This window comes from Pelobates fuscus, chromosome 4 (assembly GCF_036172605.1).
Source record: "Pelobates fuscus isolate aPelFus1 chromosome 4, aPelFus1.pri, whole genome shotgun sequence".
Taxonomy (NCBI): domain Eukaryota; kingdom Metazoa; phylum Chordata; class Amphibia; order Anura; family Pelobatidae; genus Pelobates; species Pelobates fuscus.
The window spans coordinates 137,951,310-137,966,220 of record NC_086320.1 but is presented as its reverse complement, the minus strand read 5'-3'; the positions used below and the strand labels follow the sequence as shown (position 1 = coordinate 137,966,220).

The following is a 14,911-nucleotide window of genomic DNA, read 5'->3' as shown; positions in this document are numbered from 1 at the left end:
GTTGTCTGCATTATAACATTTTTCACAGGGTAAAGTAGCAGTAAACAGTTTTCATCAATAAGAAAGTCAGAATATTTTGTGGTTTGATTTAAAAGGGGTTACACTTTCTGAATAGAGAAACAATATGTTTTACTAGTTAGTGGTTTTTAAACAATATTAATAAATGTATCTTAAAGGACCACTATAGGCACCCAGACCACTTCAGCTTAATAAAGTGGTCTGGGTGCCAGGTCCATCTAGGATTAACCCTTTCGGCTGTAAACATAGCAATTTCAGAGAAACTGCTATGTTTACAAATGGGTTAATCCAGCTTCTAGTGGCTGTCTCATTGACAGCCACTAGAGGCGCTTCTGCGCTTCTCACTGATTTTCACAGTGAGAAGATGCCAGCGTCCATAGGAAAGCATTGAGATTGCTTTCCTATGGACCAGCTGAATGTGCCGCTCATGTGCATTCAGCTGATGACGGCGAAAAGGAGGAGAGTTCCCCGCGCCGAGGGAGCCCGGTGGGGGAAAACAGGTAAGATTTAACCCTTTCCACCCCCTAGAGACCGGCGGGAGGGGGACACAGAGGGGGGGGGGGGGGGGGAGGGGGGACCTAGAGTACCCTAAAGTATGTTTTCCTGGCACTATAGTGGTCCTTTAATGTTTTTCAAGCAGTCAGATCAGCACTCCAATGGTCCTAACTAGGCAACACATCGCTAATAATATGGCATATTTCTAGATACTAAAGACTTCTTCACTATTTAACCACAGTTTATTATTGCCACTATAATGCGATACTGATATGTCTTTATTAGAAGTTTCACAATTTGTTTTATAAAGCATGCTTTTGCTTTGGTATTGATTTATAAAATCTAATTTTAAATAAAATTTGCATACCCTGGCAGAAATTGTGAAATGTTGGCATTGATTTTGAAAATATGACTGATCATGCAAACAAAGGACTTTTATTAAAGAATAGTGATTATATGAAGCCACTTATTATCACATACTTGTTTGGCTCCTTTTTAAATCATAATAACAGAAATCACCCAAATGGCCCTGATCAAAAATTTACATACCTTTGAATGTTTGGCCTTGTTACAAACGAAAGTGACACACACAGGTTAAAATGGCAATTAAAGGTTAATTTCCCACACCTGTGGCTTTTTAAATTGCAATTAGTGTCTGTGTATAAGTAGTCAATGAATTTGTTAGCTCTCATGTGGATGCACTGAGCAGGCTGGATACTGAGCCATGGGAGCAGAAAAGAACTGTCAAAAGACCTGCGTGACAAGGTAATAAAACTTTATAAAGATGGAAAAGGATGTAAAAAGATATCCAAAGCCATGAAAATGCCAGTCAGTACTGTTCTATCACTTATTAGAGGACCACTATGAAGTGAAGTGGGTGCCAGGTCCATCTAGGGTTAACCCTGCAACTAAAACACATCAGTTTTAGAGAAACTTCTATGTTTACAATAGGGTTAATCCAGCCTCTAGTGGCTGTCTCATTGACAGCCACTAGAGGCGCTTCCGCGCTTCTCACTGTGAGAAGATGCTGATGTCCATAGGAAGGCATTGAGAAATGCTATGGACTGATCGAATGACAGAAGAGGGAGGAGAGCAGATGACAGAAGAGGGAGGAGAGTCCCCGGTGCTCAAGAAAGGTTAGAGATTAACCCCTTCAGTCCCCTATAGCCCAGCGGGAGTAGGACCCTGAGGGTGGGGGGGAGAGTTAGTTTTCCAGACCCTATAGTGATCCTTTAAGAAGTGGAAAATTTGTGGTTCTCTTGATACCAAGCCTGCCAAAAGAATTGTTCGGGATACAAAGAAAAACCCACAGGTAACCTCAGGAGGAATACAAACACACAAATATGGTGTGGTTGTTTCAATGAGCACAATACGATGATACTTGAACAAAATTGAACTGCATTGTGGAGTTGCTAGAAAGAAGCCTTTAACGCCAATGCCACAAAAAAACCTGGTTACAATATGCCTGAAAACACCTTGACACACCTCACAGCTTTTGGCACACTGTAATTTGGAGTGATAAGACCAAAATAGGGCTTTATGGTAGTGAGATGGGTCAACAAGGCCTATAGTGAAAGGAATGCCTGGATCGCTCTTGGACTTTCCAGCATGACAATGACCCTAAGCACAAGGCCAAATTGACCCTTCAGTGGTTACAGCAGAAAAAGGTGAAGATTATTGAGTGGCCATCACAGTCTCATGACCTTAATATCATCAAGCCACTCTGGGGATATCTCAAACGTGCGGTTCATGCAAGACGACCACAGACTTTGCATGATTTTTGCCAAGACAAATGGGCAGCTATACCACCTGCAAGAATTAGGGGTCTATACCACCTGCAAAAACCATTACAAAAAACTGCATGCTCTCATTGATGGTAAAGGGGGCAATACACAGTATTTAGAACGATTGGTTGTAACGGACCGCCAGCACCCCAACTGGGTACCTCCGTTACTGGATGCTTCTAGCGCTTCCAGAGGGCTCCAAGCGCTCTGCCAGACACCACAACCACCGCAGACCCCACGAACCGCCGTAGCTTGGTTGGGGTCTCGCCGTCTCCTACCCACCCTGGACCTACTAGAAGGCTCCAGGCTCCAGTGGGTGAACCTCTCCTCCAAGAGAGGGAAACAGGAACAAGCTCTTAAAAGAGCTTAGAAGTAATTATCCAAGGGAGCATGCAGAGCATAGCAATCCCTTGTAGTGATATAGCTGGTTACCCCCAATAAGAGACAGGACTCTAGATTGAGGGTGAAGAAGAACCGACTCTAATGAGCGTTTATTCCTGCTTATATACAACTTTCCCAGCAAAGTTACCACCCACGTGGACCTTGTGGGGCACTGGAACCGTAAATTTAACAACCAATAAAATAAAGGCACATGGATAAGCACACCCACTTTTTACAATGAGAATCCTCCCCTCTGCTTGGGAGATAATTGAGTTAATTACTGTATCAACTCAATTATCTCCAAGCTAAAAAAAACATACTTTTATGCCATTTTTGTAACTTTGTGAGTTTACATGCGATATCAATAAATATTACTTATATTTTTATAACCAGCATCATTTAGGGACAAACATATCCAAAATTCACTAAAAGTCCATGAGACCAAGTAATGGTTTTAAAGGGCCATACACCCCAGGGCCATAGTCATGTGGCAAGAGGCTGGCAAGCAGGCTTCTCCATAAGCCAGGGGAGCAGAGCAGTTTGGCACATAGAAAGCCAGTGGCAAATGGCAGTTTGTAACATTGGTATACAACATTTTGAACTGGGGTAATTTCCTTCTTTTCTTTCTCGCAATGTTTTGTTTTATGATTGTGCCATTCTGTTATAACCTACAGTTTGATATGAATCCCGTAAGAGAAAGAAAAGAAAAAAAATCTGTTTTGCCTGCTTACTCGTGTTTTCTTTAAAAATGGTACATATATTACCAATTCTCCAAGGGCATGCAAACATTTGAGCACAACTGTACGCATATATACTACACAAGTTTGAGTCAATTGGAAGTGTAATTAAGGATGCTTAAACGTACAGTAATATACATTTGTATGTAGCAATATATTAAATTAGCTTGAAAGACGTTCCTTCACATCGCCTTACTATACAATTTCCATATGTTATTTTCCTTGGCTTTTGCTCACCCCCAGGAACTACACTACAGAGGTGGATCTTATCACATATGCAAATATAAGATAGCAATGTAATTGTTGCATTTTAATCAATTCAAGTTCAACATATTAAAGTGTTACTCAAAAACATTATAACCACTACAATCCACTTTTACGGTTATTATGCCAGAAGTACTCCATCCTAGCTCCCAGGTAATGGGGCAAACTGGGAACCAAGGCCCTTCTCCTCCTTGATGATGTACTTCTGGCTTCTGAAAAAGCCAGAGGCCAGTGCAGTCGCCATTCAACAACTTAGAACAACATCTAACCGCTTTCAGCCAATGAATGGCACATTACAAAACCGATACAAAAATTTGCACATAATTTACATGGGGGCTAGTTTATAAAGTAGCAACAGCATTGTGGCATGTTTTTGGTTACAAATGCATACAGTGTTTTCAACACTTGAATTGGATCCAGAGTAAAACTGAAGTCATATAATGGTGGTGGCGGGGTATAACCATATTAGCCAGAGTGATAATAAGCAAGAAGGGGACCAGTCAAACACAGCTGCCCATAAAAAAGAAAAAAAGAAGAATGATCCCACAAGGTGATCTATCCCATCCCATCTCTGAATTAAATGCATCTTTATTTTTTATTTGTGGAACATCCTCAAAATCAAGCAACAGTGCACTTGTTATATATGTATATATATATTTTTTTTTTTTTTGTTTTGTTTTTTTTTGTTTTTAGGTGGATGGGGAGCGCCCGAGCATACAGCTCCTACAAGTATCTGATATCAAGATCTGTCCTCCATATTTCACTGCAGTGAATCTAATAGCTTAAAATAGTGTTTTAATAGCATAGCTTTGTCAACCCTATTACATTAAACTATATGCAAGCATAGTAGTGCTGTCCCAATGACAGGCTTACTTACACAGTATTACTATGTCTTTAATGACCATTTGCATTTCCATTAAATAAGCTTGCAGCTTTTTACACCTGTGTAATTAGGATCAAAATAGAAGTTAAATGAAGTCAACAATAAAAAAAATATATAGCATTCCTTATACATAGACAATGTAAATTGTTATTGTTAGTACCTTATAGTTTCTGGTTTTCTTATGCCATTTGTGAATGTGTATATGCCTTTCCGAGCTCTGTATGTGACTGTGAATTGATGGGTATGCGTCTAGTCCTGTTGGGCATTTACTTTAAAGCCTTGTGGAACCATTGAATCAGAGACACAATTTGTGTGTTTCTATTATTAAAACTAACCAACTAATCACAGCAAGATTCTTAGGACTAGGACTGTAAATCATTTCAATTTGGTTGTCCGATTATCCAGCAAGGGTTATTATAAATACAATATCAAGATTGGGACATCACCAATCTTACAGGTATCCATTAAGGATATTGTGCATTGAAGACATTATAGAACACAGTGCTGAAACGTTTATACTCTCCAATTAAATGTGGTATCACCAGTTTTTTGTTATCACGCTAATCTTCATGTTTCCCCCCCCCCCTTTTTACAACAATAATATGTCTACTGATAGAAAGCAGCTATATAGGCATTACAAGCAGCAGTGGTTGGATTCCCCCCCTCCCACACTCATTTAGGTAAAGCAGTATATATGTGTTCTCCATTTTTGTTATATCAAGAACACTAAGTGTATAGCAAGCACAAAGGTTTGGATTTGAATTGGGTTTTTAGAGCACAGTTTAATTCAGCCAGTCTCCAACAGCTGATCCGAAGGCTGTATTCTCCCTGGTACCATTATTGCATATGAGGATTTTACTTCAATATATCTGGCAAGCACAAGATGAAAAATTGTCATAATTAGATCATGTCATATGGGATGTGCCAAAAATGGCAAATGCATGTGTATGATCTATGGTAAGAATCAGAAAAATAGAAAACAAAATCCAGAAACATCATAATGTGTCGGTAAAGAAGTGAAATAAACTTAGAAAAAAATACAACATTTAATGAAGGGAAATTAGTTGAAATCTAGAAGCATGAACAAATTAAAACAGTAACTGCAGAATGGAGAATTAAATACATAAGTAAGTGGTGCTTAAATAGATAAGCTGAGAATTGTAAGTGCCATCTGATCGGGTAAAGTACAGTATAATGAGCAGTTCTGAAATACAAATTTCACCAGTGGGAGCCAGTTCATTTCAGATTTCTGGGAGGTGAGTCGTACTTAAAAGTTTGCTGATGCAAAGAGGGCAATAGGGGCGAGACAGAAGGTAATGCCAATCAGCTGGCAGGGAGTCTCACTATGGTACTATGGCATTTTAAAATTGTGAATGACTGTCTACACTCTGCCTTTATCCCTGCAATAAGGACCTTCCACACATTCTGTGACCTGGTACAGACAGGTTTTTTTTTTGCTGAACAGAACTCAATGGCTTTATTTTTAACAAATCAGAAAATATATGTACTTACCGATAACTTAAATAATATACTAATAAATCAAAGTGTGGCACTTCAGGTGCTGTGACCTATGGCTTCTATTATGCTAATCCCATCTCTTAGCTGACCTAGCATTGTTGGAGTGAGAATCTACAAAAGATAGCTCCCCAAAAACTGGCTATACTTGATCAACGAGACAAAACAAGGTTGTATTAAAATATGGTTTTATAATATACTAATGCGTGTGACATATATTCTCAAATAGTATTGTAAATCTACACATGTATGGATGGATAAGAGTAGGGTTTACAAAAAACAGTCTGTAGCTACAGTGGGACAGAGAAGGAAGATGCCCACAAGATAGTATTACTTAAAGAGGGGTGCTGGTCCATTACCACTGATTGGTAAAGATGAACATGAATGTAAAAGTATTAAGAACAATTTGGAAAAGGGATGCAACAGATTTTATAAAAATGCAACTGTAAAATCATATTAATGAGTACAGTTTTGGATGTTTTCTTTTTTTTTTCCTTTTTTTAATTCTCTAAAATGCACCTAATTTATATTTTCATAACTGGATTAGTAACACGGTCACTTAGTGGTACTTGCCTTCTAGGCTACAAGTTGACAGCCTTCCCCTGGCACCTGCTCACAGACGCCCCGGTTTTCCAAGTCTTTGTAGGCACCACAAATCACTTACTTTAGGCCATAGGCACTTTGCTTTACACAAGAAGAGAATAAAGGTTTATATGTTTTTAAAATATGCAGGCAAACACCATCAAACAAAACGTCTTTCCCATCTAGACCAATTTGTAGCCAGGCTGGGTGTTATGAATTGTTAAACATTCAGTACAGTGCCTTTGATGATTTAAGCACACAACAGCTTGAGTCCATTGAGCCAGCCGAAATTTTCATTTATTCCCGCTGTCTACAATTACCCGCAACTATGTATTTTTAAATATTTCCAGCCTATAAAAATTACTAATTTTTGCCACTTGTGTTTATCTGCATTTCGACTTTGATTTGGATAAATTAAGCTCTCAAGTGTTCCTTGCTTTATGAAACTCTGCATGTTGCACACTTCAACACAAATAAATGACTTCTACCATTAGAGGTTTAAATAATGTAATGTATTTCATTGCTCAGCCCCAAGCTGGATTCCAATGAAGTTGCTAATGCACGTAATGATTAAGTGTAACTCAAATACTAACTGTGTTGTTGAAAACATGACAGGCAATAATTTGGTCTATTATATTCTGCCATTTAATTGCCTGGTACAGACATTCTCTGACACGTTATGAAGCAATGATTTACAATTATTCAAGCTGCAAAGGTCAGAAAGTGACATTATAATCATCCACACAAAGATCCCTTCTAATGCACAAAAACGAGATAGTGCCACACAAAATAAAATTGTTTTGCCGGATATATTAAAGTTTTTATTTAGTGTTGTTTAAATGCAAAGTAAATGTGAACCAACAGCACAGCGTGCAGTATGAGAGGATATAGACTGCATCAACAGTGTACAACATAGGATCAGGGTATCTGAAAACATGCTGCTAACAAATGAAATTATATATACCGTATATATATATATATATATATATATATATATATATATATATACACATACATACATACACACACATTCACACACACACAGATTATATGTATATATACACACACATTTTATATATACATACACACACACACACACACACACACACACACACACAGATTTTATATACACACACACACACACATAATTGTAGCTGTTGCACAATGCCACCCAGACTATTGTTAGAAAATACAAATGAAAAAATACGTTCTTACAAATAGCCCTCTCCTGCGGCAAAGCCACTAGAGGCTGGAATTAACCTCAGTGAAACATAGCAGTTTCTCTGAAACTGCTAAGTTTTCAGCTGCAGGGTTAAAATTAGAGAGACCTGGCACCCAGACCACTTCATTGAGCTGAAGTGTTCTGGGTGCCTATAGTGGTCCTTTAAGCAGATTGATCATTTAAATAGCAAATCATAAGACACTAGAGGTTATCACATGAAACTGTCCTCTTGATATAATTCCATGTGGTTCAGCATTGAATTGTGAATGGATAAACATTACCGACTTTCTGTGACCTCCTGGAATACTGTTAAATAGAAGTCATATTATGTTACATTAGCCACAGACTACAAAAAACACAGTTCAGGACCTTCTGTTTGTGACAAAATTACAGAGTTAATGTTCCTGAAAGATCACTTCACCTTACAGAGCAGGATTTCTTTTAAAAAAAGGTAAAAATTTATAGCAATTAAAACTAATGAAGAAATGCAGCATGAGCTGCTTATGCTCAGGAACTAATAGGTCCACTGAGCATTTCCAAGATTATTTAGCCATCAATGATAATGAATTGACATTGTCAGTAGTGTTAATGTACTGACACTGTGCTGTGTCTAATATGATAGTCATTCTTAACAGTTCTTCAACATTGATGACTACTTTGCCAACCCACCCAGACTCTTAACTTTTTAATCAATCCATTATCAGCACAACCAAGGTGTGCTTTCTCATCTTTTCTGATCTTATATCCATAACATTTATGACACAGGAACTGGATGACCACAAAACTACAAGAAAACAGATAGCAAATGAAGCAATGCAGACTCACTAAAACAATTAACATGGAAAGTAAAGATGTCTATATTACATGTAATTTAAATAATAAAAACATTTTAAAAGTTCAGTTTTCCTTTACCTTACTGTAAACACTGGCTAAGAATATCCAGTTGTTGCATACAGCTAAAACAAAGACGTATCCCTGACCCCATAGTGTTAAAAACACTATCAAGCCCCCCTCACCCCCCTCCTCATTGACCCCCTAAATATAGTAAACTCTTAACTTTATTATACTCTGCTGGTGTTAGTACTGCCCCTGATCTGCCTGTTTGTCTGGCATCATCAAAAGTGACAATATCAGCCAATCACTATGCTTTTCCATAGGAAAGCATTGGACTGGCTCAGATTGTCAATTCTGATAATCTCAGCCAAAGAGGCAGGCCGAGGGTGGAGCCAAATGCCACCCTTGTCAATCAACATCTCCTCATAGATTGAGAGGTATTTTGAAAGAGAGAGGTGTGGCTAAAGGACTGGCGGTATGCTGCTACAAAACATTGTTCTTATTTTTCAAACCACTGAAGTGGTCATGGTCCTTGGAGTAAACCTTTAAGTTGTGATGGAGCCCAGAATGCTCTTTTAAGTTAGGAGTGACCACTTCAGAGAGCCAAGAAATGTAATTCAACCAAAAACTTCCTAAAACAAAAATGTCACGCTTTGGGTCATCTGAATCAGTGAGGGACTGAGCAGTCCAGTACGGATCACAGGTCCAGTTGCAGGGGAGTACCCTGGCGCTTATTATAAGAAGGCATTTTCAGCAAACATTATTATTTAAACCATATTTTATTTAAATAATAGTGAAGTTGGTGTAATTAAAGCTTTATAATTACAGGTAGAATTGTCAGGGTCTACCCATAATGTATTATGAGTTCATTAATTTATCCCTTAATTTCAGGGGAAAGGTAATGAAGGCATGAAGTCCTGAGGCAATAAATTAAATTAGAGCATAGAATGAATTTCCCCACCACACTATTGAAGCATTGAAAAAATGTCATGGACCTTCCAGTAATGGTAATGATTTATTCTGTTCAAACTACAACTGTGTAACCAGGACAAAAAAAAAAGTTATATACAAAAACACCTGAAAAAAAATGCAGGTGGGGCGAGGTGAATATAAAAAACAACCTATAGGGGGGGCGGGGCTTAGCGGGCGCTCAGCACAGGCGCCATTTCTGGAGCTCCACGAGCCGCGCACCGAAAAACGGGACTTACCCGCTAACCCACCGGGCAAACACCTCCATCGGCTGCAGGAACCCGAGAGGCACGCTCCGATGCCTTTTTTTCACCCGACGGGCACAAAATCAAAACGACGGCCTCCCAAGGCCTTTCACACAGTCGGCCTGAGAACCACGCTGCACACTTCCGCAGCCTGGTGGGACCCGGACTGGCTCACACCCGACCTCCAACAAACAGAGGTACAAGGGACAGAAGAGATGGGCAGAAAATCCCATACATCACAGGCACATGCCCCCAAGATACACAGGACGTAGGCATGCTGCTCCAACGTCCACAGCCACACAGAGAGCAGGAACAGGCTGAGACAGAGGCCTGTGCCCACCAGGGGCAGGAAGGGGTGAGTGACACTGCACAAAAGTCACCCCTAGCGGAGACCCAAACCACGCATACCCCGACCACCTCAGAACCTGCGACCAGGCACAGGCAGGACATAGACAACTTGTTTGACCGCATTCAAAAGCTCTTTGCTGCCGACATAGCCGCGGTGCGGACTGAAGTACGGGCAGTAACCGCCCGGGTCCAGGCAACAGACGCAACTATAGCCGACTTACAACGCCAAATTGCGGCAGTAGGAGACTCTGTCGCTCGGCTGCAGACACAGCACTCTGACACCTCGCACAGAATAGATGCACTTGACGAAAGGACAGAAAAATATAAAGATCAGGGGAGTAGCAGAAACCGTGTCAAACGAGGAACTACCACACCTCATCAGGAGAATGGTGACTAAGTTACTCCCAGCGAAACTAGCCAAGCAATTCACACAAGATGGGGCATACCGCATCGCCAAGTCCCCTAGGGCACCACCCACAGCTCCAAGAGACATAATACTGCGCTGTGGCACGAGACAAGACAAACAAGCCTTACTAAGAGCTATGCATAAGCAGTCACCTCTGGACTTTGAGAATCACAAGATCTCACTGTTTCAGGATCTCCACCGCTCCACCCTACTATGGAGAAATTCTATGAAACCCATCACCCAACGGCTACAAGAGGCTGGCATACAATACCGCTGGACTTACGCCCAGAACCCTTACAGCACTCACAGAAGGAGGACAACTCAAGGCCACAGACGTGGCAGAGGCGGCCACCTTCCTGGCAGCGGTCGGTATCAGCGATGACCCGCAGGAGCGGAGGGCCCGAACCACTTCTGGGACTTGGGACGTGGACAATATAGCCCCTTTTACTCCCCGGAATGGACAGGGAGCAGTTACATAATGTGACACCTTACTCTACTTTACACTTTGTTACAAATTGCTAAGTTCAGATTTCTGTTCCTTTTGTTTTACACTCGCCACCCCGTTCTCACCTGTTCCCAACACCTTGACTGCACTGACCTGACTGGAGCTCCAGAATAACCTGTGCTAAAGATAGTCCAAACCCTAGCGACGACACTCATGGTGTTCACCGCAAAATGATCTCACGACACTTTCCTCCCCCCCAGACATCCCCTGTGGTGGGGCATTATGCAAAAGCCTATGCACACTGGGACACACTCTAATGCCTTTACACTCTGACAGCAACCATTGCACACTACCGGTGGATATAGGCTTTGGGTTCCCACGCACTCACTAGGTCTCACTAAATACATGCATACCCCACAGCAGGAGACGTAGACCATAGGATACACACTGGCCCTAAACAGACCAGTCTGGCTCCCAATAGCCGACTATAACACCCCCTCGAGGGCACTACACCTAGACGCCATACAACCACGGGAGCCCTTCACGCCAAACTTTAATTTAGATAAATAATTTGACTGTTAGTCCAACGGTTAGTTACTCCTGACTCCTCTATTACGCCTAATTACTATTTAAAAATGTGCAATGTTTATACAAGCCATGCTTTGTTCTACTATGTATGTCAATAATTAACTTGCCCGTGCTGTCGTGGCATTGCAAGTGCGCATGTTACTGAGTTGATGCACAAAAAAATAAAGAATTAAAAAAAAAAAAAAAAACAACCTAGAGGACAACTAGGACAACGTGTTTGGTGTCTCCTAAATGAGGCTTCCTCAGCAGTAGCAACTTCATTTCCTATATTATGGAACTACTAAACCAGCCTGCAGCCGTATTTTTATTTCCTTTACAATTGGGGTAGCAGCACATTTGCAATTTTCTTTCTTTTTTTTTTTTAAGTTTTGAGGGACTTGTAAAGGAAGCATGCAATGTAGTGGAAGGAGTATTGCACGGAGACGAAGCGGCGATTAAGAATTAGGGAGTGGCCAAAAGGGTAAGTACATTTATAGTGGAGAGGACTGGCAAAGTAGAGGATTGAAAAGGAGGTCTGCAATAAAGCAGAAGTCAAGGGGTTAATGAAGAGCTTGGGTCAATTTATTGGTGTATTGGAATGGGATTGCAATCAGTGGTAGATATGAATGGGAATCATTAATAACATGTGTAGGGATAAATTATAAATTGGCTAGGAATTTTGTGAATGGGTGGTGTTGGGCAAAGTGGGCGGTGTAGATGGGTGGAGGGGAGAAGAGGCAGGTTCACAATTTTGCAGATAAGGTAGTAGGGGTCAGTTGCTGATGGACAGTTTGTGGGGGAATAGTGGCTGGTACTTTTAAAAAAATAAATATAAACAAACATTATAACGTAGCAGATAGGAGTCCATTACGTAATTTTTACCGATGGCCCAGGATGTTGTCAGTCTGCCCTAATCTGAATCACTGTGGAACATATAGTGTAGAAAGATTACTTTAGTTAGCTATAAAAAGAACCTATGTTTATTTATAGCATTAGAAGATCAATATAAGATAAGTTGTATATAGTTTTACATATAGGTTTATATATCAGTCCTCACTAGGCTTTCTTTTAATACCTACCTACTTTTATCTAAAACACAATCCCTCTTTTCAACCTATCAAGTGACATTTCCTTTTACAGTACAAGTGATGTTGCTTATAAAATGGACTAAAGAGCGCAATACAATAATACAATATTAACTTCATGTAGACACTACAATTTCGGCCATCAAACACAGTTAAAGAATAGGGATTTTATAGCAAGTAAAAGCTGCTGGTATCAAAAGTGTCCTAACATTAAGCAGTTCACCCCATTTATTCATCTGTGCATTGTGCTCACTATAATTGAACTTCAGACTCTTTGCATTAACAAAAAGACCTTTTCAGCAGGTTATACGGGTTTGAGTAAAGTGTTTTTATATGATGCATATATCAGATAATTTTCCGGGCATAATAACATTAAATATATTTTTTAATCAGAACTAGGGTATTAAAATCCAACTAAGAATGTTCTGTGATGTAGCATACATGCCATTTCAAAACCTTTAAGACATTTCCCTGAAATTAATTAGTTTTACATTAAGAACATCAGTGCCTTCTATTAAATACAGCATATTTGAAGCACAATTAAACATTGGAAATGATCATTTTGAAAAGGGGAATATACTCTACGCAAGAAAAGTAAACATTTTCATGAAGAAAAGAAAGTTGGTGTATAACAACTGTATATAAAAAATGTACGTGTATTGTTACCATTCAAGCATAAGATTTATTTTACCCTCTATAAAGTTATATATATTTGTTCACAGGAAAACTTGAAATGATCTGAACAGAGTAATGGTATTCAAAATAACAGGACAGAAACTAGTTACACGCTGCAAGTTATAGATTTTTTATGTCTTTAAATTGAATTTACGGTTCTCTCTGGCAGTATGTATGAACATCCTATAATTTAGGCAATTTACAGATTACAGGTTCGAATTGACCTTGCAGCCCCACACAATTTCTCACGAACAGTGCTGAATTTGGAGTGGGAAAGAAATGTCATAACTGTGTTTAAGGAATTTACCATAACAATGCAAATCTGGGTATGCATGCATAATTTTAGCCATCATGAATGTTTTCGTGAAATCTGAAAGAATGTACATCTTCTACTCTTTTATTCCAAGACTGATTTTGAGCCAAAGTAAGATTATTGTACTCACCCACATACATGGCACTTGTATTCCCGCATCCCCAGATGCCTCTTGACATGGTACCTGGCATCTCCAAGCTGAGCAGCTGCAAAGTGACATATCTTGCACTTAAATGGTTTGGATCCTACAGAAATCAAACAATCATCAGTTTATCTATAATGCAAACAGGTATTAGTATTGTGTGTAAACTCACATTTACATATAAAATGAACAGGTGTTAAAAATGATTTTTAGTGCAACCTGAATGTGACCCTTTCTTTAAAAAAAAAAAAAGTGACACTACAGAGAAATTGCAATGTTTACATTGCAGTGTTAAGACTACTTTTAGTGGCTGTACTTTAGACAGGCACAAGAGGCACTTCATTCTGTTTCAAGGAGTTTAACTCCATGAAATTACACTTTGCATGAGGACATCCAGCGTCTTCTATATCCCCATAGGAAAGCAAAAAATCTATCCTTTTTTGGTAAAGATGTAATGCGCGTGCTGGGCATTAGGTTCCCCCTCGTGATGATGTTGGAGGAGGCAGAGCAAGCACCGAGGGACCTTGATACTGCAATACGGTAAGTGAAAAATTGTTGTTTTTTTTAACCCTTTCTCTGCTACAAGCTCAGAGGGACACTATGGTGTTAGAAATACAGCTTTGTATTCTAAGCACTGAACTGTTTCTTTAATTAACAATGATAATTAATATGCATGTTAATACTAAATAACAACAATAACAAATAATATACAAGTAATCCCATATTGAATCAACCATTTGCTTTGGTATACAGGTGAACACTACATATAATGTATGGAGATACTTTAGTTGTTTATGGAGAATATCACTATAGCCCAACCACTTTAATTGCTGAGCTTATTTTCAACCATACCTTTCGAAATTTACTTTGTTCTATTAAAACAAGGATCTCAAATTTCAGCCCCCTAAATACTTTAATGAGGCCTGCGTCAACCTATCCTAGAATAGAGGTATTTCCGTGTCCCGGATGTCCTGGATGTCCTGGATTGTTAGTGGTCTGGC

The 14,911-nt window shown here is 39.5% G+C and overlaps 1 protein-coding gene across 1 annotated transcript in view; it reads right to left on the bottom strand.

The window, feature by feature from the left end:
* Positions 1-14,911, bottom strand: part of ZNF407 (zinc finger protein 407) — a 547,008-nt gene that overhangs the window by 462,181 nt on the left and 69,916 nt on the right. The window contains exon 3 of the mRNA XM_063451620.1: positions 13,899-14,013. Coding sequence (XP_063307690.1) covers positions 13,899-14,013 — 115 coding nt within the window. The remainder of the gene's footprint in view (positions 1-13,898; positions 14,014-14,911) is intronic.